Source organism: Paramisgurnus dabryanus, chromosome 1 (genome assembly GCF_030506205.2).
Source record: "Paramisgurnus dabryanus chromosome 1, PD_genome_1.1, whole genome shotgun sequence".
NCBI lineage: Eukaryota > Metazoa > Chordata > Actinopteri > Cypriniformes > Cobitidae > Paramisgurnus > Paramisgurnus dabryanus.
Genome location: NC_133337.1, coordinates 29,398,492 through 29,424,761, shown reverse-complemented (window position 1 = coordinate 29,424,761; position 26,270 = coordinate 29,398,492). Strand labels below are relative to the sequence as shown.

The 26,270-nt window shown below is 36.3% G+C and overlaps 3 protein-coding genes across 6 annotated transcripts in view; all 3 read left to right on the top strand.

The window, feature by feature from the left end:
* The first annotated feature begins 3,252 nt into the window (after nucleotides 1-3,252).
* b2m (beta-2-microglobulin) overlaps nucleotides 3,253-26,270 on the top strand; it is a 198,797-nt gene continuing 175,779 nt past the window's right edge. The window contains exons 1-4 of one of the 3 annotated variants that reach the window (XM_065289873.2): nucleotides 3,253-3,416; nucleotides 4,050-4,322; nucleotides 4,402-4,433; nucleotides 18,096-18,106. In XM_065289873.2, the coding sequence (XP_065145945.1) occupies nucleotides 3,353-3,416; nucleotides 4,050-4,322; nucleotides 4,402-4,415 (351 nt within the window). In that variant the 5' untranslated portion in view covers nucleotides 3,253-3,352 and the 3' untranslated portion in view covers nucleotides 4,416-4,433; nucleotides 18,096-18,106. Of the gene's footprint in view, nucleotides 3,417-4,049; nucleotides 4,323-4,401; nucleotides 4,434-4,568; nucleotides 5,085-18,095; nucleotides 18,107-26,270 lie in introns of those variants that run through there. The other 2 variants (XM_065289872.1, XM_065289874.1) reach the window with 2 other exon arrangements.
* On the top strand, nucleotides 5,232-15,112 carry irak3 (interleukin-1 receptor-associated kinase 3). Of its 2 annotated transcripts, XM_065289870.2 has the most exons (13): nucleotides 5,232-7,062; nucleotides 7,823-8,005; nucleotides 9,095-9,138; nucleotides 9,604-9,670; nucleotides 10,051-10,202; nucleotides 10,296-10,360; nucleotides 10,448-10,559; nucleotides 10,670-10,788; nucleotides 11,076-11,274; nucleotides 11,351-11,404; nucleotides 12,888-13,055; nucleotides 13,236-13,677; nucleotides 13,768-15,112. In XM_065289870.2, exons 1-13 carry the CDS (start codon nucleotides 6,948-6,950, stop codon nucleotides 13,899-13,901), a joined length of 1,854 nt encoding a protein of 617 aa, XP_065145942.1. In that variant the 5' UTR covers nucleotides 5,232-6,947; the 3' UTR covers nucleotides 13,902-15,112. The 2 variants fall into 2 exon arrangements, with proteins under 2 accessions (XP_065145942.1, XP_065145943.1); XM_065289871.2 differs by lacking the exon at nucleotides 13,768-15,112 and having other exon boundaries at nucleotides 13,215-13,350.
* Nucleotides 15,379-26,193, top strand: helb (helicase (DNA) B). The gene is made up of 13 exons (XM_065289869.2): nucleotides 15,379-15,681; nucleotides 15,858-16,214; nucleotides 17,811-18,049; nucleotides 18,167-19,078; nucleotides 19,352-19,529; nucleotides 19,608-19,749; nucleotides 19,902-20,038; nucleotides 21,159-21,243; nucleotides 21,928-21,987; nucleotides 22,121-22,352; nucleotides 22,721-22,876; nucleotides 22,991-23,596; nucleotides 25,273-26,193. Exons 1-13 carry the CDS (start codon nucleotides 15,471-15,473, stop codon nucleotides 25,399-25,401), a joined length of 3,444 nt encoding a protein of 1,147 aa, XP_065145941.1. The 5' UTR covers nucleotides 15,379-15,470; the 3' UTR covers nucleotides 25,402-26,193.

The following is a 26,270-nucleotide window of genomic DNA, read 5'->3' as shown; positions in this document are numbered from 1 at the left end:
TTATTTAATACAAAAATGAATCATTGTCAGTACGATTTTGGCCTAGACTTTATGTGTGGTGCAAAAATCTATTGGCTCCTGTTTTCACTTAGGCCACCTATGTGCTAGACACCACATATTTGCAGTGAAAATAGCTGTATTTTTGCACAGACATACTTGAAGCCTCTACGCCCCTAGGTCATTGCAAAAACATCCCTTCAATAAGGCGTGAACATTTTGTTATGGTCTCTGACCTCAGCCTTTATGAGACCGTGAACGCTACCACATGCTTGCACAACTGTCCCACGCGGCTACACCACAAACGTTGATGATTTGATGATGTATTCTAGATAAAGCCAGTCGGTTTTTACATTTGAGTGAATCTTTATCTGAGCAAGAGCAATGATTTCCTCTATTTGACATTAACTTGGAGATTAATTCTTCTATTAAAGTTTAAGCTTTGTGTTAAATAGGCTCATTAAGTAAACTTAAAAGCTTAGATTACATTTAAACCATTACAGTTTACCAGCTCAAATCAAACAAATATAACACCTATTGTAAAGGACACAAATATGCACAATATGCATGTGATCCAAACCTCTGACTCGGATTAAATTCTGTGCATTTTTCAGTTTCACTTTGAATGCTGGTGCAATGCTGATAGCAAGTGGACAATTTGTGTCATTGCAATCTGCCCTTGTTTAAAAAAAAACTCAAAAGCAGGAGCCGAATGTATCAATTTGGAGAGGTTGACCAGAAATTGGATGAAATTTTTACTTTTAGTTAAGTCACGATTTTGGATTATTAATATACATTTCCGCACATATATAGGTCAGTTACAAAACAATAAAAAAAATTCCCAGCTATCACGTGATTTCTTGGAGAAGATCAAGAGTTGGCATCTACTGTATCTACTTTCGCTTTTGTTTATACTTAAAAATTTTGGGTTATTTTCAACTCAGCGTTTTGTCAAATAAAGGGATGAATCCAACAAGTTGAGTTGTAATTTATATCTACACTGTCAGAAATATAAAACTGTACCTTTTCTGTCACTGGGGTGGTACCTTAAGGTTTCGTTTTGTACTTTTACAGGTATACAAAACATAATACAACTTTGTACCTTTTGGGGTACTTTAATGTACATAAGGGATCTATTTTGTACCTTTAAATGTAGAGTTAAATGTTTTGTACCCCTAAAATGTAAATGGTACAAAAGAGGTTTTTCTTTACAAAATAAGTCCTTATGATACAAAATTTTAATGTAAAGATAAAGATACGGAAATGAACATTTAAGGGTACCACACCTTTTTTCTGACAATGTAAGTTGTTTTAACCCGTTGTTGGGTTAAATATAAATATTTTATTGATGAAAACAATCCAGCATTTTTAGACTTGCACACTTAAATTAATGAATTTCATTGTATCAAATAAAATATCAAAGCATTTTTGGCAAACATGTAACTCCCATTTTCGTGATTATGTTCAACCAGTTGCTTCCAAGACAAACTTTGTATGAAAATCTATTTTTAAACATCTTCCACCAAGTTTCACAATACCTTTCATAACTAATGTTTTTTTAATTTTACATTTTATAAAGTGTTTTGCTTGATATGTGGTTGTGCTATTTTCAAAGCAAATTATTTGATATTTAATCAACTGACATAAATTGTAAATGTGGGCATTATATTATCATTTTTCATCAGAAGGTGAAACAACAATAACAAAGATTCAGAAATGTGCCCAGGCTGGTATCTGCTTTGGCTTTAATCAAATACAACACACACATACCACAACCTGATATGGCCATAAAAATACAAATATTAAGTTGTACTTTCTGTGTTTCCCACAACACTGATGCTAAATATCCATTAAATTAAACTTTTTTTATTTGCTTTTGGCTAAATTTGAAATTTTCCCAAATGGCCTTGTCCACATTTGTGAACCTGCACCACAATAGGTCAATATTTAGCCGAGATACAACTATCTGAAAATCTGGAATCTGAGGGTGTAATAAAATCTAAATATTAAGAAAATCGCCTTTAAAGTTGTCCAACTGAATACAAGAAATACATTCTTTATATATTAACGGTATAAAATTTACAAGATATCTTCATGGAACATGATATTAATATCCTAATGGTTTTTGTGATCCATGGTCACATTTCTGGAAAGACCTCTGGTGATTATCAGAGAGATGACAAAAGAGTGGAAAAGATCATGTTTTTGTAAAAACGTTTTGAATGACTTTTAAGTGAATAACAAGATTATTTATAAAAGAAAATTGTGTTTTGTTACAAAATGTTGGGTTAATTTCAACCCAGCGTTGGATAAAAAGGGACAAACCCAGCCATTGGATAAATTAAAGCATTTTTTGGGTTATGGATACAGCAGTCAACTGATATTTCATGCCCATGCAGTGACCAATAACATGGGCATGTAAAAATAAATTCATTGTAGATAGAGTTAATACAAATGTAAAAAGTGTGTTTTAGATGGCACCAGTTCTTACACTACTTTATCACATTTAGCTGCTATTTTGATTCTCAAACTTTTTCAGCGTGTGACTTGTATACGATGCATCCCTTCGTGCCCCCCAAAGAAAATTTAGGACATAAACTTAAAATTTGTATTAAACAAAACATTTTATTAATTATTAAACTGCTGTTGGTTAGTATAGCCTTATTTTTCTGAGAATTAATTACACAGAATTTATGATGAATAAATTTATTGTATAAAGTCATTTTGGACCCGGTACGTGTTGAGGAGGTTAAACCGGGTCCCCCTGGCACCATCTCAGGCCCCCAGTTTGAGAAAGACAAATTAAATTCACCAGCTTATAAAAATGCATGCCTGATGATAGCTACTTTATGAATATTTATAAAATATAGCCTAAAATAGGCTTATTTTAAAATGTAGCCTAACTGCAGTACACTGTTTGTTATTTTACAGTAGCCTCTGTTGACTAGCATATTTGTGAATTATGATTTTAAATAAGACATTTGCAATTTTAGTTTCGCTTAATGTACGCCATTTAACCATAATAAGCATGATTCTTTGTTTTGGTTCCTGTTGGTTTATGTAATGGTGGACCGGTTTGTTTAGGATATATATGGGAGTGGTTTCTTTTGGTAAGTTTGGGTATTTCCAAAAGAATCAACGCAACTGTGGCTGTACCAACCTCCCCAGTCCAAATCTACCCAACAACTTCATTTTACAGTTTTTCTATTGGTTATCACATGTCTTAGGGAGGTTGTACTGGATGTTATGACAGTGCATTTGAGGTAACCATTCTTTCACTTTAGACATTAAACGCGTTGAGATCACAGACCTGAAGCATTATCTTCGTGATACTTAAAAAATAAAACTCGCCACAATGAAGGCGTTCATCTCTATTGCGCTGTTCTGCGTTATATGCGTCACAGTACAAGGAAAAGTTTGTAAGTAAATTATTTTGCATTATTTTTTTTACAGTTGTTTACATTTCATTCTTAGTGATGTAAAAATTAAACGTAATACCATTCTGTAAGTAAGCAAAATCAAAGTGTGAATGGGATAAAAATGTTATATCAAAATAATAAGCTTATTTTTGAACAACAACAAATATTGCTAATAAAGAGGTTATGATAGCCTATATCACAAACATATAGTAGGCCTATATAGTTGTTGTGTTTGAACTGTTTAAATAGTAAAATAAAAAATAGAAGTTAAATAATAAATGTACATGCAGTATGCAGTAATTTTGTTTTGGAAATTATTTTGGAAAAGTAACTTCCTCCATTGCCTTTGTCTTTGATTAAAATAGTAAGTTAATAGGTTGAGCACTGTACTCATGAAATCTTTTTAAAATGCATTCTTTATACTTTTTTGTTATGTTGTCATCCATGTTTTAATAATTTAATATTTGTTAAATGAATCCAACAAATGCTCTTGTATGTTTTGGAAGTTTTGACCTCATTTCCGTGTTTTGTTTATTTGCATCCTTCTACAACCTTTTATCAACCCTTCATTGCTGATTAGATTCAAGTTACATACAGTATTCATAGACACATATTTTGTTTTATAATTTTTAGCCAGTCCCAAGGTCCAGGTGTACACCCATTTTCCAGGAGAGTATGGCAAAGAAAACACCCTGATCTGCCATGTGAGTGGGTTCCACCCTCCAGATATCAACATTGACCTGCTGAAAGATGGAGAGGTTATTCCTAATGCCCAGCAGACCGACCTGGCCTTCGAAAAGGGTTGGCAGTTTCACATTACCAGGAGCGTGTCCTTCACACCAAAGAAGGGGGAGCAATACACCTGCAAAGTTCGACACATGGACAAAACTAATTCCTACCAATGGGGTGAGTGTTGTGTATCGTGTTTTAAGATATCTCATGGTTTCACAAAACTTTACGTACTGAATCTCTTATTTTTCAACAGAGCCAAACATGTAAGCCGAAACAAACAGCAGGTAAGTGACAGCGTGTTTATAATCTGTTAATTGTGCAAGAATTTAAGATGCAATTTCTTGCATTGTTTTTTGTTTTTCAATCATGACCCATTCGAAAATGTTAAGAAGATTAAATGAGTGTTTCTTCTTTTTTTAGGATGACCTCCTAAATTTTGGACACTTTACATCATATGCGCACGTCCATAAAATCCCATATTAAAAGCCGTCTATATGCAATTTTCATACCAATGACATTTGTAAAGACATTGTTTTGAATCCATTACTACATTGATTATTCTGCTGTAAGCCTTCTTAATGTCCTACTTTAAGCCTCAACTTAATGTGGTTCTTTCACATGAAAGTAAGATTATTAACCAAAATTTAGCTGCTACGTGTTTTTGTAAGGGATGATTTCTGGTTATTTGACTTGTTTCGTTCTTCTTTTTGTAAATGCTTTTTAAAACAAAGCAGTAGAGGCAAATTTAGGTTTAATAATACAAATTATTGGATGGTGGTTTAGCATATTTGTAATTATTTAGCAAGACTAAGCAATTGTTTCTTTAAAAATAATTTTGAAAACTTCAATCCACATTTGCTCCCATGTTTAGATTGTTGTACATTTTTTAAAATATTGTTATTGTGAGAAGGGGAGAATAAAATTGAGAAAACCTAACTGTGTTTATTTGCTTCATACAATAAAGACACATTTGGTTTCTGTAATAAGTTAATAAGGTAAATAACTTCATGAATGAATGTAATAACACGCTTTTATAAGAACTAGTATACAGAGATTTTACAGAAAATTAAAACACCCAACTGAATTAAACCTAAAAGATAAATTTCTGCCCAGCAACTGAGCGATAAAATCGGTGATTGGATAAAAAAAGGCGCGGCAAGTTACTTTCACTTTCTACACAGCTGTCAAAATAATGTAAAAAATTATATGTAGCTTTAAAAATAATGTGCTATTTTAACTATTTTCACATTTGTTGTTTTAAGTGTCAACATTTGTCCTGACTTAAATGACATCTTCAGCCAGACGTCGTTTTTTCGCTCAGTTCTGTATGAGGTAAAGTCACGTGATTTCCCGGAAAATCCATATGCGTGTTCGACCGACTGCACGCAGCGCTGCGCAGAACGAACAGCGTATGACATCACAGTAAAGCAAAAGCAGCTCGAAAGCACGTTATGATTTATATTAAACGAGAAACATGGGCATGCATCGTGTATTTATTACAACAATAATGCAGTATAAACGCTGAAATAATATGAAATATAACTCTGAAAATTATCAACTTTTTGTCATGTTTTAAAATTACTTCATGTAGATTCAGCTAATAAAAGAGATTATGTTTACTATTTAACATCAATAAATTGGTATTGTTAACTTTTTGTTAGCTGTCCTATTTAGAGAATACTTAATAGCATAGTATAATTAATTTATTACATAATACATTCTTAAAATGAGGTTAAACTCAAGCCTTGGAAAAATGTCACTTTTCAACCAAATTTAGCATTTTTCTAGACGTCTATAACAACCCTAAAAAGACGTATTTTCACACTTAACTTTTCAACCAGAATTTCACGTCATTTTGACATCTGGAGAAGTCATTTCAACATCTTTTCAACGAGGTTTTGCTGAGTGGGCTGTGGGCAACAGACAAAAACCCAATGTTTCATTAATTTGGGGATTATAAAAGAGCATGTAGACATATAAGCAATATCAGATGTTTTTATAAGGAGTTTGTAAATAAAGCTGTATGCTTTGCAAATAGTATATGAACATGGAAATGTTTTTGTTTACTGCTGTTGTTCTTATCGAAGGTTTACAGTAACCACAGTTTACCTGTGATATTTTGTAGTAAAACCATAGGAAACACACACATATGCATCATTGTAGACCTTACCATAGTTTGAACATGATGTTGAAGTAATATGGTATTATTGGTAATGTCAATCAATCTGCCAAAAGACATGCTACTACTTTTACTATAATAAAATCATTGTTAATGTATGTAAGAGTAATAAAGGTTAAAGTTACAGTAATAAAAAGTAATAAGCCTAAGGGTAATTTAATCTATTACATATTTTTTTTTTTTTTTTGATGCATTACTGAATTAATTGCTGGCAAAGTTGAACAATTATACACAACATAGCAACACCATATCCAAATCTGAAGGTAAGTGTTCAAGGAAAAGATGTTTGAAAACATTTGTGAGAAATTAGCTACAGTCTTTATTTGAATATTTATAAAACATGACTATGAATTAAACATGAAATTGAATGCACCAGTTACACTTAGAGCACAAAAATACAATAGTATAAAAATAATACATTTTTCAACAAGAACTAAAAGTAAATAAAGGCCTTATTTGTTACCTTAGCAACAGTCATTTTTGAGGAAGTGGGCGGGGTTTGGGAATTTCCGAGTTGCAGCAACAGATGGCTACGCACGAGAGCACTATTGAGTCTTTCGTTAGACATGCATGAAACAACAAACAAACCCAGACTAAACTAGACAGTTAGTTAAAGAGCCATGGCAGGTAAAACAGAACCGTCGATGTTTCTCTTCAATGTCCCGCCAATGCTCATGAGCGAATTTTGTAAATTGATGGACAGCGGTGTCGATGGTCTTGGATGGCGAGATTTAGGTAAAATTATCTCTTTTATATGTTAATTATTTTAATATCTGACAAACCTGAAGAAATTTCTGTTCCTTGGTTCTTTGGTGACAGAAACCTTGCTTTAAAATACTTAACAAAAACTTTATAGATATTCAGCTGTTTAACATTAGCACAGATAGAAAATTAATTTATGTACTGTATGTATGTTTTGGGTTTTATTCCAGTAGGATTTAAAGGTTTTGGTTCCCATCACACCAACAGAACCCAACACATTACCAGCAGAGCCATTATAGTTAGTTTCCATTAAAACCAACACAATTCCCATTATAACTATTAAATCCTTTGGAATTCATTATCTGACAACATTTACTAAAACAGGGTATTTTTTAATGAAAATAAGGTTGAGTTTAACACTATTATCTGATACATTGCCCTTCTGAAATATCCAACTGAGACCAGCATAATCTGCTAGCTGGTTTAAGGTGGAAGTAAGGTGGTCCTCCCAGCCTGGCAAAGCTGGTACGTCAGCTGGTCTTCCAGCCAAGTCCAGCTTAAAATGTAACCAAAACACAGCTAGACCAGCTTACTACACCACCAAAACCAGCTATAACCAAGCTGGGAGAACAGCTAAAAGCTTATGCTGGTCTTAGCTGGATTTTTCAGTAGAATAAAAATTGCCATTGTAAGAAAGGGGCAAAAAATGTAGAAAGCCTAATAGTTGTGTTTATTTGCTTTATACAATATAGACACATTTGGTTTCTGTAATATGTTTGTAACTTCCCTACAGCTTCCCGCATCCTTCCCAGTCTCCTAGATGTGAGGTGCGCAGACATGCATGCGGCTGCAGGGAGGAGTCCAACTCAGGAGCTCATGTGGTCGTGGGCCCAGCAAAATAAAACAGTGGGGGATCTGCTGAAGGTTCTGGATCAGATGGGACACCGTCGTGCTAGGAGTCTTTTTCAACCACAAGGTGACAAATATTTCATCGTACAACTCTTTGTGCTTTCTTGAACAAAAAAATACAACAATAGCTAATATTTTATGACACATACCACAGTAGTTTTTCAAAGAAAATAAATTGAAATAAATCTGAAAGCTTTTATTGCTTTAATGGTGCCATAGAATGTAAAACTGTATTTACGTAAGTAGGCATAAATGAATAACAAGAGTTCTGTGCACCGCTTGCAAACAGGCAAATCTTAACATAACACCAACTGTGACTTTACAGTCGAGATGTACGCCCCAACATTAAATAACACATTAAATTAACTACAATGTTGTTACAATGCTAAAAACAAAGGTGTGACTGTTGAGTTAGCGCTATATGCTTGTTAATGCTATATGCTAACGTTTAGGCTGAAGTTTTACTATTGACGTTACAGTTACGTTTTTTACCACTCAGAAATGTCCATTAACAATCTCCTAACAAATGATTATTCCTCATATCTTCATCTGATACAGGCTCAAATATAAGATCTGTTTACGCACACACAGAGCTACTCAAAAGAGCTGCTCTGAGAAACATCCAATTAGAGCAGAGCTCAACATTATTATTCATGACCCTTCCAAATAAGGTAATAATAGATCATTTCATTTTAAGGGCAAATGGTAGGGTTGTAAATAGACATGTAAAACCATATCTAGATCATTTTTGCACTTAATTAAGCCACATACCTTTTAGTATATATCAGAGAACAATTTAACAGATTATTAAAAATTAAAAAATTATTATTTTAATGCATTCTTTGGCACCTTTAAAAGAGACCCTAATTAATGTTTATGGCAATATTCATGTAGGGATTGTTTACATTTAACTAGCAATGGAACTTCCTTTTATGACTAAAACATTTCTATAGGTGTGAAACATATATTGTACCTTAAAAAGAGGAACCATTTATACATAAATGTGAAGTGAACCATAAAGCAAAACAAAACACGTCCAGCTATCGAAAACCACATTACCCATGTGTAGTTCTAGCAAATCGTTACACACACAAAACCACATAATATCAATACATCTGTACATCAAAGTAACCAAATCCAACTGATTCTTTTTTAGATTCGTGTGTGCTGAAGTCATCTTCACCTCCTCTGTGTCACAAGGTAAAAAATAATCAACCTTTTTGAAAGGCTTAAGGTTTATTTTGTAATGATCTTTTTAACATGTTGCATTAAATCTGTGTTTTTCAAAATTTTTGACCCCCCTCCCAAATAAAAAATCATGACATAAAACAATCTCAAACTTAAAATTTGAATAAAAAAAACATATAAAATGATAAAGTGTAGTGCTGTTAGAAGGTAGTTATATTTTTGATATATAATGTATTTTATAAAATTTCTTAAAACTGAAAACCATTTCTTGGCCCATAGTTTGCGAACCACTGCATTTAATGGATTGGAAAGTTATGCATTTAAAAAAAAAATATATACACACATACAAATGTAATAAATATTATGTATTTATAGGTTTAATATATATATATATATATATATATATATATATATATATATATATATATATATATATATATATTATTTATTTTTACTGGTGTTTTGCTTTTTATTTAGTTTATTCCAGACAGTGAAAAATCCATGAAACCATCAGCACTTCATTCAGAGTCTGTATATGTTAAAGGTAATATACAAAAATATGAATCACAAAAAAATTATTTTTGTTATTGTATTAACTTACATTACTGCTGCAATACAAAAAAGGTACAAAAAACTGTCAGTGGGGCGGTATCCTTTTTTTTTTTAAAGTTCATGTTTCCACCAAAAGAGTGTATATTAGTTCCTCAAGGGTACGTAATGGTATCAAATGTATACAGGTACCTAAATTAACCCTTTTACAGTACCTTTAACCTTTGTACTGTTTTTCTGAGAGTTAACAAACTTTAACTAAATTACACACATTGTAGACAAAGAAACTTTCACTTCTGTTAGGCGTGGGTTTCACGATGATTTGAGATGAAAGTGGTCTCTTATGAAACTTAAGTGTTAATCCCAATTCCACAGGTGAGAAACAGAAGTATCCGATCACTTATTCAGACATCATAGAGGGAACAAGAAATTTTCACCTGCAAATGAAAATCGGAGGAGGCGCGTTTGCCGAGGTCTACTGCGGAAAATGGGAAAACAAAAATTTTGCGGTAAAAGTTTTCAAACAGGTACTACTAATCCTAAACTTTACATTGTGAAGTATTTCAATGCCGTCATTGAAATTTGTCATACTGATCAAAGGTGTAATCCCTTTAAAACAGGACAATAAGGCTGCTTGGAAGGCATTGTGGGAAAAATTCACCAAAGAGATCGAAGTCCTACAACTGTAGGTTCAGCCAGTCTGTGAATATTTGATCATATTTAAATGTTGCAATAAATTGTGTTATACAATAATTATCTTCTGCATTTTTAGCTACCAGCATCCTAATATCTTGGAGCTATGGGGCAGCTTTTCACAGGAAGATCACTTCTGTTTAGTGTATCCGTACCTACATAATGGATCATTATTTCATAGACTTCATGAGGTAAATCATACCTGTTTGATCTAAAGAGATCTGCTTACTTGAGATCTGCAACATTGATTTTCATATGCTACTTTGAAAGTAACTTTACTGTACTATTGTCTTCTTTAAAGGAAGTGAAAATGCCTCTGTCGTGGCAGGAGCGACTTAACATTATCAAAGGAACAGCGAGAGCAGTTAACCATCTACACACGGCACAACCTTGCATGGTTATTTGTGGAAATATTACAAGGTGCCACCGTGAATTAAGTCTCTTTCATATAAGCAATCTGTTAAATTCCCAGATCTGTAATGTCCGTATTGGTGTTTTTATTTTCAGTATCTCAAATCTGGGCATTTTTACAATTAATAATATTTTTTTAAAGTAACATAGCAAATATACGAGAAGACCAATCTCATAAATCCAGTATGGACTGTTATGTGTGATACGGACTAATCTCTTTATTGTTTAGTGAAAAGATTACATAAGCAAAAGTCATGCACTTGATGCTAAAGTTTTTTTTGGGTTGTTGTCAACAGTTCAAACATACTCTTGGATGAGCACCTGCAGCCCAAATTATCAGATTTTGGATTGGCTCATCTGAGACCCCATACTGTCAACCAGAGCTGCACCATCGTCATGGATACCGCCTCCCGTCGCAACCTCGGCTATCTCCCTGAGGAGTACATTCGAGATGGCAAGCTGTCCGTCAAACTTGACGTTTACAGCCTTGGCATAGTGAGTTTAACAACCTATTAAAAAATAAACCAAGTACGGACGATCAACCCTCATTGTTTATGTTTCGTGTTTTTAGGTTATACTGGAGACGTGTACAGGACAGAAGGTGATACAGGAGACCCAGTTTTTGGTAAATGTGATTTTGTGAAGGTATATTTCTGCATAAACTGAAATATGTTGCTGTTGGTACATATTGCTGCATCTTTCGATTGGTATGTCTGCCTCGTAACTTTTAAAAATCCTGTGTTAAACCATAGTAAAACCAAACGGCACTAATAGACATTTAATTGAAAGATGCAGCAATATGTACCAGGAGCAACCTATTTTAGGCTAGGTAGAGGTTTGTATGGCAAGTGAGCCGGAGTTCCCCATAACATACTGTAACAAAAAATATATAATATGAATCTACTATGTGTCGCTTTGGATTAAATTGCCAAATGCATTTTTAATGGGATTATTGGGAACACCTGTTCAGTTTCTTATTAATGCAATTATCTATTCAACCAATCACATGGCAGTTGCTTCAATGCATTTAGGGGTGTGGTCCTGGTCAAGATAATCTCCTGAGCTCCAAACTGAATGTCAGAATAGGAAAGAAAGGTGATAAGCAATTTTTGAGCGTGGCATGGTTGTTGGTGCCAGACAGGCCAGTCTGAATATTTCACAATCTGCTCAGTTACTGGGATTTTCACGCACAACCATTTCTAGGGTTTACAAAGAATGGTGTGAAAAGGGAAAAACATCCAGTATGCCGCAGTCCTGTGGGCGAAAATGCCAGAGGAGAGTCAGAGGAGAATGAGCCGACTGATTCAAGCTGATAGAAGAGCAACTTTGACTGAAATAACCACTCGTTACAACCGAGGTATGCAGCAAAGCATTTGTGAAGCAACAACACACACAACCTTGAGGTGGATTGGCTACAACTGCAGAAGACCCCACCGGTACCACTCACCTCCACTACAAATAGGAAAAAGAGGCTACAATTTGCACGAGCTCACCAAAATTGGACACTTGAAGACTGTAAAAATGTTGCCTGGTCTGATGAGTCTCGATTTCTGTTGAGACATTCAGATGGTAGAGTCAGAATTTGGCGTAAACAGAATGAGAACATGGATCCATCATGCCTTGTTACCACTGTGCAGGCTGGTGTTGTAATGGTGTGGGCCCCTTACTGCCAATTGGGCATCGTTTAAATGCCACGGCCATCCTCTGATGGCTACTTCCAGCAGGATAATGCACCATGCCACAAAGCTTGAATCATTTCAAATTGGTTTCTTGAACATGACAATGAGTTCACTGTACTAAAATGGCCCCCACAGTCACCAGATCTCAACCTAATAGAGCATCTTTGGGATGTGGTGGAACGGGAGCTTCGTGCCCTGGATGTGCATCCCACAAATCTCCATCAACTGCAAGATGCTATCCTATTAATATTTATATTCATATTTCTAAAGAATGCTTTCAGCACCTTGTTGAATCAATGCCACGTAAAATAAAGGCAGTTCTGAAGGTAAAAGGGGGTCAAACACAGAATTAGTATGGTGTTCCTTATAATCCTTTAGGTGAGTGTATATTCCTAATCAACAATTTTGAACACTATCATTTTCCCATAGAGAGATGTTGTAACATCAGAGTTTGAGGAGAAGGGCTGTGTGGATGCCTGTCTCCGGTTCTTGGATCCAAAAGTGGAATATTGGCCTCCGGCTGTGGCTCTTTCTCTGCTTCGAATCGGCCTAGATTGCACATCGAGCAGAATGCGAGTTCGGCCCGGCATGGATGCTGTTAGTATATATATGCTTTATTAAATAAACCTGTACAATACAAGATTGTATCTGTTTACCCCCTCCATGCCTTTTATTTATGCACGGTCAAGACGTTGCTTGTATTACAAATAAACAAGTGCACGTTGTGATAAACATTATGTGATTTATTTGTTTTAGTGAATTGTTTCCCATGTTTAGGTTCTTCAGAGGTTAAGCCAACTTCTTCCAATCCCCGCATCTCCTGAGGATCAACCACATACACTGGATGATAGCATTGCTTTTCAGGGGCCCTACAGCGTCAATGGTTTTGCTTTCAGCATGCCTACAGAAGATGACGAATCGTACAGTCCCATAGAGGGACACCAACCTCACGGAGTCAGCAGACCGGCGGCACCCTGTGAATGCAGCCAGTCCGAGGTGACTTTCCTGAGTGTTGGAGAAAGTTACTCGAAGGAATCTCTCCTGGAAAATGACAAATTGGTGTCATCAAGTCCAAATGTACAGCCAGACTCTGTTTCTCATCCGGACTTGTATGGGAGTTGGCCTGTGGAGTGCAGCTGTACGGCTGGTGCAGAAGCTCAGGGGTGTGAGGACTGCTGCGCTAATGGCTTTGATAACTCTGTCATATGTGTCACTTTAGGCAAGTACCAAAAAGTTAAAGGATGAAGTCACATTACTCAGCGTTTTTGTAAAATTATTAGTAACAGAATGTCTATGTTTTACTTTTCAGATGATAGTGTGCACTCCTCTCAGGAAGACATTAAGAATCCAGCAAAAGAAAAAATGAGGAATAAAATTCGCCTGTACAACCAAGGGTTAATAAAAACAGAAGAACTTCTCTCTCTAAAGTCAGATGGATTCTGATGCTTACAGGCATTTTAATCGTCGTTGTACTACTTTATCACTAGACACCTTTATTTCCCAGCAAAGCTCTTAATGATTTGTCCAGCAACTAATAAAGCTAACATATGGAATGTTAAGTTATGAAATAAATATTGTACAGTGGTCGTGTTATTATTTTATATAAATAAATAAGAGGAAAATAAATGCTTTTATTGTTTTTATTTGGCACAAATAGTCTCACTACTTATTCATTTATAAATGTTTACATGAGAAACTCAATAAACAGAATGTTGTCGAACATTTCTGCTCATTTAACAGATTGAAATACAGATTTTGTATGTATTACAAACTCTTCAATAACAGTTTGACAGTCTCCACTGTATCTCTTTTGAGTTATACCTTTCAGAAATCCATTTTTGGTTTATTTGTTAAATATTTTAATCAGTTAATTTCTCTCTTTTTTAATTTAATGATAAATTATGGCAGCTCCTTCCCTTTTTTACTTAATAATATGTATTTATTTTGTCCTTTTTTTCATTCACGTTTTAATAGTTATCAATACACCTGACAGGTGAGTTAATTTTTGTTTGCCTCGTGACTCATTGATGGGATTAAAAAAATAATACGTGAAGTGGAGACACTTTTATTTTGACATTATCACATTGGCATTAAAGTGCACTCCTCTTTGACGATCTCCTCTCTTTTGAGTTATAAATTTCTGAAATCCTGCTGTGCTTTTATAGTTTCGAAGTTTATTTGTTAAATATTTTAATTAATCGGTTTATTTTACTATTTTTATTTTTTCTAAATATTACCTTACATATTTGAGCAAATATAAAGTGAACGAAGTTTCATATAAAAATTTTCATCAGATTTACCCAGTTAAGTCACTTGTGGTACAACGTTTTAAAGTGAATATAGAAGATATTTGGGTTTTTTTGTAAAATTTCCCCTGAGACTATAAATCATTTATTTTGGGAGTGTCCCAAAACCCAAATATTTTGGAAAGAGCTCAGTAGGCTACTAACAAAGAAAAGTTAAAAAGTCTGTTAACTTTGAAGAAATTTATGTTATGCTAAAATGTTTTGAAGAGTTTAAAATAGATGTTAAAATATATTTAGAGACAATATCCACAAGCAATAAATTAAAAGCAAGAAAAACTATATGGTTAAGAAATACAATTTTCTCATGTAAATTGCCTTTCCTTTTTATTTGTATTCTCTTCCTCCTTTGTTTTTGTTTTTTTTCATATTACCCCTGACATATATGGTTATATGTACTCTTGTTTGTAAATTACATTGTGTTCTTGTTAATATTCAATAAAAAAATATATTTGAGCAAATATGTAGTTTGTCCTTTTTCCATTCACGTTTTAACATTTTGCAAAACACCTGACACCTGCGTTTATTTTTGTTTGCCTCGTGACTCCATTTTTTTTTACTGTCTATGGAAATGAAACGTGAGGTGGAGAGACTTTTATTTTGACATGATCTGATAAGCTATTGCTGTCGGGCGGTACAGTAACAACACTCAAATGTTACTTTTACCGCGAAGTGTCGAGATCTTTAAACTCGATGCATTACTGCCAAAATGCCCCAGCTCAGTTTAAACGCTGCCACTAAAGTCATATCAGGATATATTTTACCTGAAAAGCACGTTGTTCCGTCAGATCAAGAGGATGTTTCCGAAGAGGAAGATGAAGAGGAGGAAAGACAGCCTGAGTTTTTGGACATGAAGGAGATGAACTCTGTCTCATCGGGAGGACAGATGTTTAATTTCTCTGTTCCGGCGTCAAAAGAAGGTAACACAGTTGTTGTCTTTGATAAGTTATATGAGTTGGAAACAACATGTGCATGTAAACAAGTTGCCTTGTTTACACTGCAGCAAGTACAATTTTGGCAAACTATAACTAAGCAAACATTGTGTAATTTATTAAAACTAAGCCATGATTTTTGTCTTGTCTGACTACATTTGCAGTGGATTTCATTGCTGGTGGTATACAATACCGGGTTGACGGTCGTTTCCCTTTACGTGACCCATGGTGGCTGATCTCGTGCACAGTTCGTCAAGGCCAGCGCAAGGTTTTTCTCAAAGGCTTCCCTTCTTACAGTCTCCGCACTGATCTGACATCAGAAGCAGGACAGTCCGTTTTGTCTCTTCTTCTTACAGCTTGTGATGCCCAACCTGAGTTTGTTACCATGTTTATGGACTGGTTGCCCAAAGACAGACACGTGGATCCTGGTAATGTGATAAATGCACTGCAGGATTTTGAGACGTCAAAACCAGAACATAAAGCCATAGCTGAAGAGCTCAAGTCACGTGTCAATCGCTCAAGTGGGTCCAACTACACTACATTTAGCAGCTTGCCCTTACAAAAACAACCATGTTTTTACTACAAATAGAAGTATAGTTTTGATTTTATGCATATGCAAGAATTTGCTAACAGTGCGCCTGACGCACACGTGACCACCAGATTTTTGTAACTGTGTGTACTTTGTATGCATAGGTCATGCATGCACATGTCTTCTTTAAATATATAAACACACAATATATCAAATGAAAGAGGAGACCCTCTGCTTTCAAACAAACAAACAAACAAACATTAGAGATCAGATTCAGAGCGATGATCAAAACATACACAGAGTTTTTAGTGTTTTTGGATCTGTAGATGCTTCAGTGTTTTATAAGTTGTGTAAGAGTGCCACCTAGTGGATAATAGCTGAAATATGGATTGCCGTAAAACCTTGTCATTGGCAAGGAAGCATTTTGTCCTAAAGGGGACATTTCACAAGACTTTTTTAAGATGTCAAATAAATATTTGGTGTTCCCAAAGTACATATGTGAAGTTTTAGCTCAAAATACCTCACAGATAATTTATTATAACATGTTAAAAATTGCCACTTTGTAGCTGTGTGCAAAAATGTGGCGTTTTTGGGTGTGTCCTTTTAAATGCTAATGAGCTAATCCCTGCACTAAATGTCAGTGCCGTGGTTCGATAATGCAGATTAAAAGGCTCGTTATGGTCGTGCGTAGGTCCTACGGCGTAGAACTTACGCACGACTATAAATCGGGCTTAAGGGGCAGTGTTATTATAATAAGATCCCATTCTGACATCACAAAGGGAGCCAAATTTCAATTACCTATTTTTCACATGCTTTAAGAGAATGGTTTACCAAAACTAAGTTACTATTTTGATCTTTTTCACATTTTCTAGGTTGATACAAGCATTGGGGACCCAATTATAGCACTTATAGCCCCCCTAACCTAAAAATCTACTTTTAAATGTGTTTATATCAGAAAATAAGTTGCCAGTATGTGTGGATAAATATCCTGTTATTATACAAATCCATGTCGTCGTCTTTGTGTAATCTCCTTCAAACCGCAACAGTCACACAAAACAGGCTGTGATGTCCAGTCGACGTCAAATGTGATGTCACATTGATTACACCCCAACCATTACTGCTCACAGACTCCCACTTATGAGTGCGTAGCTCATTCTTTTGCCAGAGACACGTTTTGATGTAGCACATGTGTAAGCGCCTTACCCCTTACTTTGCATACAGGGAGGGGAACAGAAGCTTTCTTTGCATTTAAAGAAACGTTTTTCATTGCAGCCACACATGGTCATGTTCAACATCATATGATGAAAGATCTGTGTGGGGTATTCTGAGCTGAAACTTTACAGACACATTCTGGGGATACCAGAGACTATTTTTAATTTGCTAACAACACCTAGGTTAGGGGCCCTTTAAACATGGAAAAAGTCAGATTTTCATGTCTTCTTTAATTAACGAGAAAATTTGTCAACGACGGGGAAAGAGTTAAATGACAATAGAAAAAGATCTATACAACGCTGCCAAAGATGAACAGTTAAATATGTATGTAATTTAAAATCATAAATACTTGTCTTCTTTCTGATCCACACATTAGGTGCTTGGAAACATGTGAGAGTTGCCAGCTTGTATCCTGGTATCATGAAGTACTTGCCAACTTTGCTCCCAGGCCAGTTTATGTCGATAATAAACAAAGAAATAATGGAGAGCCCACCGGAAACAGAAGAGAGCAGTAATTCAACTGAGCCTGCACAACAGCAACAAAATAATACAGGTGTATTGGCCAAACTGGAGGAGCTTATAAAGACTGATGTTTGGAAGCTGGGCTTCAACTATGTAAGTAAGCTTTCTTACATTTTATCATGACATGAGTATCAAATCCATGACCTTTTGCGCAGCTAAAAAGAAATGTTTAAATTATGGGAATAAATGGCACTTCCCTTTTTTCAATAGATCATGTATAAGGAATTAGACCTCGTCCGTTGTGAAGCAAAACTGGATGCCTTTAAGCTCTGTGATCTATTCAACACTATCCCAGAGCTTCAGAGGAATGCGCTGCAGTTGTACACGTATATCAAAGACCACTGTAGAATCACGGGAAGCACGTACATTCAGCAAGACATGTTGGAAAAGAGGATGGGGTACGAGCTTGTTTGGGAAGCTGGGCGTTTTCTTGAGGAATTAGGTGTGCTGAAGAGGGAGAGGAAGAAGGTGATTCTTCGAAACTTCTTCGGCTATGAGAAAGGCATTGGTGAATGCCTTAAATCCCTGGTGGACGGAAAACCCTGGAAAATCCAATTGGATGTCCGAGAGGTTCTTTCCCAGGCTCAGCGGGAAAGATTGAGGACCAAGGCTTGTGAATCTGATGCAAAAACGTCATTACCAGAACCAGAGCCTGTAGATCTCGCTGAAGTCCAGCTTGGTTCTTCAAACGTAGACCACGATGGGATAACATTGCCGTGTTTATCAGACTCCGACTCAAATCCTGATCAAGCTGTTGTCAATTTGGACCCCGATCAGGTGCGGGCGGCAGAAATGATGTGCGACAACCCCGTGACGGTGATCAGTGGAAAGGGGGGTTGTGGAAAGACCACAGTGGTGAGTCTGGTCTTCAAGGCGGCTATGCAGCAGCAGACAAGTGACATGGAAGAGGTTTCGAAAGCTTGTAAGGACTTTCAGAATGACTCTCAGGACTCTAGCGATGGGCTGCTGCCAGACCAATCTATGGAGGAGCAAGACGGTACCAGCAAGAAGGGCGACGGTGATGAAGAAAAGCCTATAGAAGTTCTCCTCTCGGCTCCTACAGGGAGAGCTGCTTCACTTCTTACTAAAAAAACCAGTTTTACAGCTTACACCATGCACCAGGTAAAAAAATTTTTTCTTTTTGAATATTGTGATAGAGCCGCGTAATGAATAACATACAGCCAGGTCAATGCTGCAAAATAAATCCAATAGGGTGACCAGGAACTAGGGCTGGATGATATGGCCAAAATTTCTATTGCCGATATGCTTCTAAATTTTGGTTGACATGGTATAAATCTCATAACGGTATAAATGTTAATTTCTTTGCCCAACACTGTGGACCAGTATATCTGTTTAAACAAGTTGATCATAGTGTTTTGTGACTTTTTACATCAGGTTTTATGGAGTTTCATGAATGCTAAAAAAGATGAGTCGGGGGCACCCGGGTACTGGAAGTTCTCAAATGTGCGAGTGCTGGTGGTGGATGAAGGCAGTCTTGTGTCGGTTCAGATCCTTCACTCCCTCCTCAACATGCTTACCAAACATGCACAACTCCAGAAGTTTATACTTTTGGGTAAAGGCATCCCACATGCAACTCCTTTATTAGAACGAAATATACAATTATGCATTTGAATTTTTTTTGTAATTGCAGGAGATGTGAGACAGTTGCCCAGTATTGATCCTGGAAACACACTGTACGATCTGTTTGAGGGTCTCAGGACGGTCCACTGGGCCATCGAGATGCGGACAAACCATCGCGCCGAGTCTGAGCTCATTGTTAGAAACGCTGGACTGTGAGCAGATAGCTGTTTATACTTTGTGCAAGTTGGTTGTATTATATAATTTCATAGCTTTGGGTCACGAGATGAATCTCATTTGATTGTGTATTGCTTTGTTGTATTTTGTAGCCCAGTCCTCATGACCTTTTAATCACATTTGTTTTTAGAATTTCAGAGATGGGTAAAAAGAGATGGTATAGTCCATTGAAGTTTGATGCCATCATAAACATGGCTGATCCCTCAACAATCCCATCTGATAAAAGGTTTATTTTTGTCAAGATCTGTGGGGAAAACTATAATATGGGTGAGTTTACATTACATTCTGCTGAATTAATATATTTAATGAATTTTCAATATGTAAGCTAGGTGCTACAAAGAGGCCATAGATATATACACTAGATGTCGACTTGGGGTTCTAAGCCTGCGTCAAAACCGCCGCCATCTTGGAACAGGGATTTTGTGATAGTGAGTAGCTAGGTAAAACTGCTATCTCCGCCTGATTCATGGATGATGTCGGACTTTTGTGCTGTGATGGATGTAAGGCCTACTAGCACTTTGCATTATAGTTAGAAAAAGTAGATTTTTCATAATATCCAAACTTAAAATTTTTTCTAGACTCAATGCTAAATACATGTCTGACTGATGAAATGAACCAAAAGAAAACCCAGAAAATCGCATTCATGACGATTTAATGTGATTTTATTTCCGTCACACCATTGTCTACAATGACGCTGATGCAGGATTCCCCTGTTTCAAGATGGCGGCTCTATTTGACACATTCGGTCCAATGAACTGCCGTAGCCAAGGTGACATCTAGTGTATATATATCTATGCAAAGAGGCTAAAGAAGAGGTTCTTTAATCAAAGAACCACTGCTGGGTTCTTAGGAGGTTCTTGATGGATTTAAGGCCCTGTTTACACCTGGTATTGAGATGCATCTTTGTCAGTTGGATCACAAGTAGACAAGAAGACGCATTTTTACGCAGTATTACAATAATCGTTTGTTGCTGCCCTAGTTGATGCGCACTAATACGTTAGAGTACCGCTGCTTGTTATGTACATGTTTATTTAAGGGCTTTACTAGATATTTAAGAGCAACTGATAAAATGAATATTAATAGGGTGTTCATGATAATGTACCTCCTTTGTGTCTGTAAACTTTACAATAACTAATTTAATTCAGTAATGCGTTTGTCATTGTCGGTTCACGTTTCAAACAGTCACAGCATTTATTAATTTTTGTTAACTTTGGTTACTAACAAAAAACTTTCAGTTTACAGTTCATGTTAACCAAAAAAAAAAGGATTTAACTAATGTTGACGACATACAATGCATTGACCCATCGCTGACATGACTTATTTGGAAACAAAAGTTGATGTGAAATATTTATTTGTTGTGCCTTTTTGATTAATTTTTTTTGCTTAGACCTCCAGAATGCCATACAATTTTTACTTGAGAAAGGTCCTGGACTTGAAGATGATATAACATCGCAGTTTGTGGCTTTTAGGAGGTAAGACCTCATTTAAAGATCATTACTGAATAAGTGAACTGATAACAGTATAGATCTGTAATAAGCAAGAATAAAACAAAGTAAGTAACGACCTTGGCCAGAAAAGCTTTTACGGTTTATTGACACTAACCTTCAATATGTTTGATGTGATGTATTACACTTTTGATATTGATTCTACGCAGTAGCAATTAGTGAGCAGGAAGGAAAGCCATGAAATCAAGGCCCCGCCCTCGCTCTTGCAGAATGCGCATATCACAGCTGTCAATCATGATGTGACACCACTGTTTTTATAGCATTAAATAACTAACTAAAAACAAACTTATTTCAAAAACAAACACTTGAATTTACATCAGCGTGATAAAACTACAGTAAATGACAGAAACCAGCTTTGGAAAAAAGATAATTTAATATGTTGGTCTCAAGTCCCATTAAATAACATGGGGTAGGCGGGGTTTATGATCAATACTGGGACCAGTTACTGGGGGGGCGATCGAGGCGTTTTGGCTCCACTTTTCAGGGCTTGTGCGGCATTCTTGGACAGTACACATTTGGATCATCTGTCCATTGTCAATGTTTTGTTACTGGACTCTTTGTAGACTGATTTTGTTTAATCAGTAAATGTTAACATGCCCACCATGTTAAGTAAATGCTGATCTTCTCATTAAAGTTGTTTTTTTCTTACAGGAAAGACTGTGAGTTGATCAATGACCTTTGCTGCTCACATTATTCTAAACATATTACAAAGTAAGTAAATAGTATAAAAAAGACACTTCAATTTTATTAAGAGGCTTTCACTACTTTCATAGATTTGACATTTTTTAGAAGCATATGCGGTTTCATATAGATTTTAATGTTTGTTTGTTTGTTTTTTAAACAGGACTCACAAAAAAACGTTTGACTTTCGACGGGACGATAAAGTTTGCTGTACAAAGAATGGCTACGTCTCAGAAAAAGACGAAAAACCTAGACGAAATCGTTCTCGTCACACTCTCGAAGCCTCCTTCAATGCTACTGGATCTTCACGCAGTTTTTCAAAATCCCAGATAAATGACCAGTCTGAAGTGAAAAAAGAACGACTGTGCAATGGCGAAATTTTCTTCATTACAGAGGTACTGGACTTATTTTAAATTGATTAAAAATAACATTAAACAGGAAAATTTTTATGTGGTTTGGCTGTTCGTTGAAACGACAATGGCGTTTTGGGTTCCTAACTTTTTGATTATATTTGTCGCTCTGTAGAAAATGTGTATGTGCGCAGGCTTAGTGTTTCTTTACAAGGTAACATTACCTTCTGCTGACCTGACATCGTTGTCTTGATTCGTATAAATGTGGATCTTTTTAACAATGTTGTCGTGTGCCCATTAAATCTATCACGCAAAGAACAATCTTTTCCACTGTCGTGTAAACATAGCCTAAATCCACAAATTACAAATTTGCAAAAAATAGTAAATGTATTGCTATTTTACACCAATCACAGGATTCAACACATGAAGACATGGATGAAAAGCCCAGAAAGAGGCGGTACCTTACGTTAGATGATAAAAACGGGCGGGTAGTAACTGCCAGCTTCAGGGAGCTTCAGAGAGAGTGTAAACTGCGCCACGCTTGGGCAAGAACCATACATACGTTTCAGGTATTAGGTTCACACATACACACAATCACATAATTTCTTTAAACTTAAATTTCGTAATACTGAGCTTAAACATTTTATCTAGTTAACTATTCCTTTTTTGTTGTTACTTTTAAGGGATCAGAGGCGGAAACTATTGTGTACGTTCTTGGAGATAGCAGGGGTCAAAACTGGCAACATGTTTACACGGCTGTGACTCGGGGTCAGAAGCGCGTCTATGTGGTGGGTAAAGAGGACGACATAAAAAGAGCCATCAAGAAACCGATCATCCCTCGTAAGACGCGATTGTGCAGCCTTGTCAAGAAAGTGGTCGCCCCACCAGGTGCTGAAGAGACCCTGACTCAGTCAGGCATTAGTCAAAGTCCAGTGGTGACCCAAGATTTTGGACCTTCACAGTCCACACCAACTCTGCACACCCCCAGCTTCTCCCAGGCGTTCTGTAGAAACACCAGACCTTCATGCGTGCGACACCTCTACAAAAACATTGAAGCACCTGATACGTCATTACAAGATGACATGGCATTCAGTCAAACATATTCTTGGTCACCCATGTACAATTGTGATGAGTCAACTACGACACAGAATGTAAATGTGTCCAAATTATCTGATTGTGTTGAAGATGAAGCACTGGGAGCGATCACCTCTTCCCCAATTGAAAGCGGCAGGTCATCGAAACGCCTGGGGCTAGCAGACGACTGTACCACACCGAGAAAACTAGCAAAGGTAACAGACTTTTTAAATGTTGTAAAGTATTTTTGTGGAAATTAAGGTGGAATTTTTTTGATAAAAAAACTCTTATGCTGTGTACACATCGAACATAAAGCATTGCATTCCTCGCTTTAGATTACTCGCGGGATTAAACTTCAGGTCATGTGAATTTTTTGCTTGTTGAATATTTAAAACTTGCGCAAAGACGCGTTTAAGGTGAATTGCACATGTTTTTGCGGCAATCACACCACCCAATTTCCATAATTCGCATAGCCCCACGCACATACACGTCTATTCGCGTCTTTGCATTGACTTTGTATGTAATCGTTGAATTTTTGTTTGGTCTGTATGTCTCATTATGCTGCATGCACACCACTAGTGGAGCATTATCGTTCTGTGCACACCAAATGCGAGCATCGCGTCCCCTTATCTAGATGACCTGTGGGATTTTGCTTCGTGTCATACAAATTCTTTATTGAATATTTTCAACCTGTGCAAAGACGCGTTTGAGGTGAATAGCACATGTTTTTGCAGCAATTGTGCATCCTGATTGTGTTCCTTTGTCTAGATTACTCGTGGGATTTTGCTTCGTGTCATGACAATTCTTCATAAAATATTTGTAACTTGCGCGCAGACGCATTTGAGGCGAATTTCGCAATGTTATTCGCATATATTCGCATGCGTCGCTATTCGCATATATTCGCATGCGTCGCTATTCGCATATATTCGCATGCGTCGCTATTCGCATATATTCGCATGCGTCGCTATTCGCATATATTCGCATGCGTCGCTATTCGCATATATTCGCATGCGTCGCTATTCGCATATATTCGCATGCGTCGCTATTCGCATATATTCGCATGCGTCGCTATTCGCATATATTCGCATGCGCCGCTATTAGCATATATTCGCATGCGCCGCTATTCGCATATATTCGCATGCGCCGCTATTCGCATATATTCGCATGCGCCGCTATTCGCATATATTCGCATGCGCCGCTATTCGCATATATTCGCATGCGCCGCTATTCGCATATATTCGCATGCGCCGCTATTCGCATATATTCGCATGCGCCGCTATTCGCATATATTCGCATGCGCCGCTATTCGCTTGCGCCACTAGTTTTGTGTATTTTGTTCTGTTTGTGTTTTAAAGTTATTTATAATAAGTCAAGTATACTGTTCAGTCCACTGACATCAGACTCATTTTGGATAATAAAGTTTATTGTTAACTTCTTGCCTATATACATATCTTTGTCACATCAATATAAGTGTTTAATCACCACATTTGTAAGTGATCATTGCATTGCATGTATATTGTGTTAATGTATATAGTGTATTCTATGTACAGTACTGTAGTGTATATGTGTACTGTAATAGGAAATACACCTAAAGAGTATCGGCCGATATATCGTTATCTGTCTTTTTTTAGTCCCTAATATCTGTATATCGGCCCGAAAAAAACGCATATCGGTCGGGCTCTAATTTTCAACTTGCGCAATGATGCGTTAAAGGTGAATAGTGTGTTTTTGTGCAGTCGCGTTGCTGGAAGCTTGGCAACTTCCAGCAACACAAGCAACGCTGAGCATTGGCGACAGAAAGTCCAGCTGCGTAACAAAATTGGCGATGTGCACGTAACATTACTGTGCTAAGGCTTGTGAGTAAATAACATTCTGTAACCTCTTTCTTTAGCAAACCACTTCAGAAGAGTCTCCATTATGCAGCACGAGGATGAAGCTTCTCTCTATCGCAAGTCCCAGCCCAAAATCCCACGGCAGGCAGCTCTTCTCACAAAGTTCTTCTCAAAGGGAACAGCCTTAGCCTTTGTTACGTTACTAAAGATGAAAAACCAAACAGAATAGGTTGTGCCACTGTATTTTCTTGAAAAAATACATTTTTCATTTAAAATTTATATTTCACATAATGTGAGTTTCCAAATAATTGTGCATGTAGCTGCTTTAATAATTGTAAATTATGAATAATTTGGTAGTTTTCAAAGAATAGAGGGTTCGGACATGTTATTTTGTTCTATGCATTGAAACAACTTGTAAAATCTTCTTTTATCGTTTTTGTAAAATATTGCACAGATTTTAAAAAGTAGGTGCTCCAATATACTGCATCCATTTATTTTTTACTGTTCAGTCTAACAAATTGTAAATGATGGTATAATAGGGAAATTGTAGATATGTGGTTCTGTTATTTAATTATTATCAAAGTCTAATGTCAAAGTCAGACAAAGAATATCATTGTGTAAAACTGCTCTAAAATGTTTAAGGTTATATTGTACCCTGACGTCTAAATAAATCTGGACATTTTATGTACATTCTTAGAAATTAAGGTACAAAAGCTGTAACTGGGGCGGCGGGACCCTTTTAAAAAGTACATCGTTTGTACCTAAGAGGTAATTTTAATACCTCAAAAAACTCAAACTTTTAAATACATTTGGGGATATGTACTTAAATATCTTGTTATGCATGATGTTGGTTTTTTAACCTTACACCTGTTATGGATGTTTATTTCACAGACTTATTATGTTGGTTACATAAATGGTTGCAAATTATCAAGCCAGGTAATATCAGGTTTTGGCTATGTGCATTAAAGTATAGACTTGTTCATGGCTTTCCATCATTCATTTTGTGTCTTTCAATCACTGGTTAGTTTCACAAATCTGCTTTTTAATCGCCATACTT

Excerpts from the sequence above, each read along its gene's own strand:
- irak3 (XM_065289870.2), top strand. The coding sequence starts at position 6,948 with ATGGCAGGTAAAACAGAACCGTCGATGTTTCTCTTCAATGTCCCGCCA. Across the intron at positions 10,203-10,295 it reads CGGTAAAAGTTTTCAAACAG|GACAATAAGGCTGCTTGGAA; the intron begins GTACTACTAATC and ends CCTTTAAAACAG. Across the intron at positions 11,405-12,887 it reads TACAGGAGACCCAGTTTTTG|AGAGATGTTGTAACATCAGA; the intron begins GTAAATGTGATT and ends ATTTTCCCATAG.
- helb (XM_065289869.2), top strand. The coding sequence starts at position 15,471 with ATGCCCCAGCTCAGTTTAAACGCTGCCACTAAAGTCATATCAGGATAT. Across the intron at positions 21,244-21,927 it reads CAGTTTGTGGCTTTTAGGAG|GAAAGACTGTGAGTTGATCA; the intron begins GTAAGACCTCAT and ends TTTTTCTTACAG. Across the intron at positions 22,877-22,990 it reads GAACCATACATACGTTTCAG|GGATCAGAGGCGGAAACTAT; the intron begins GTATTAGGTTCA and ends GTTACTTTTAAG.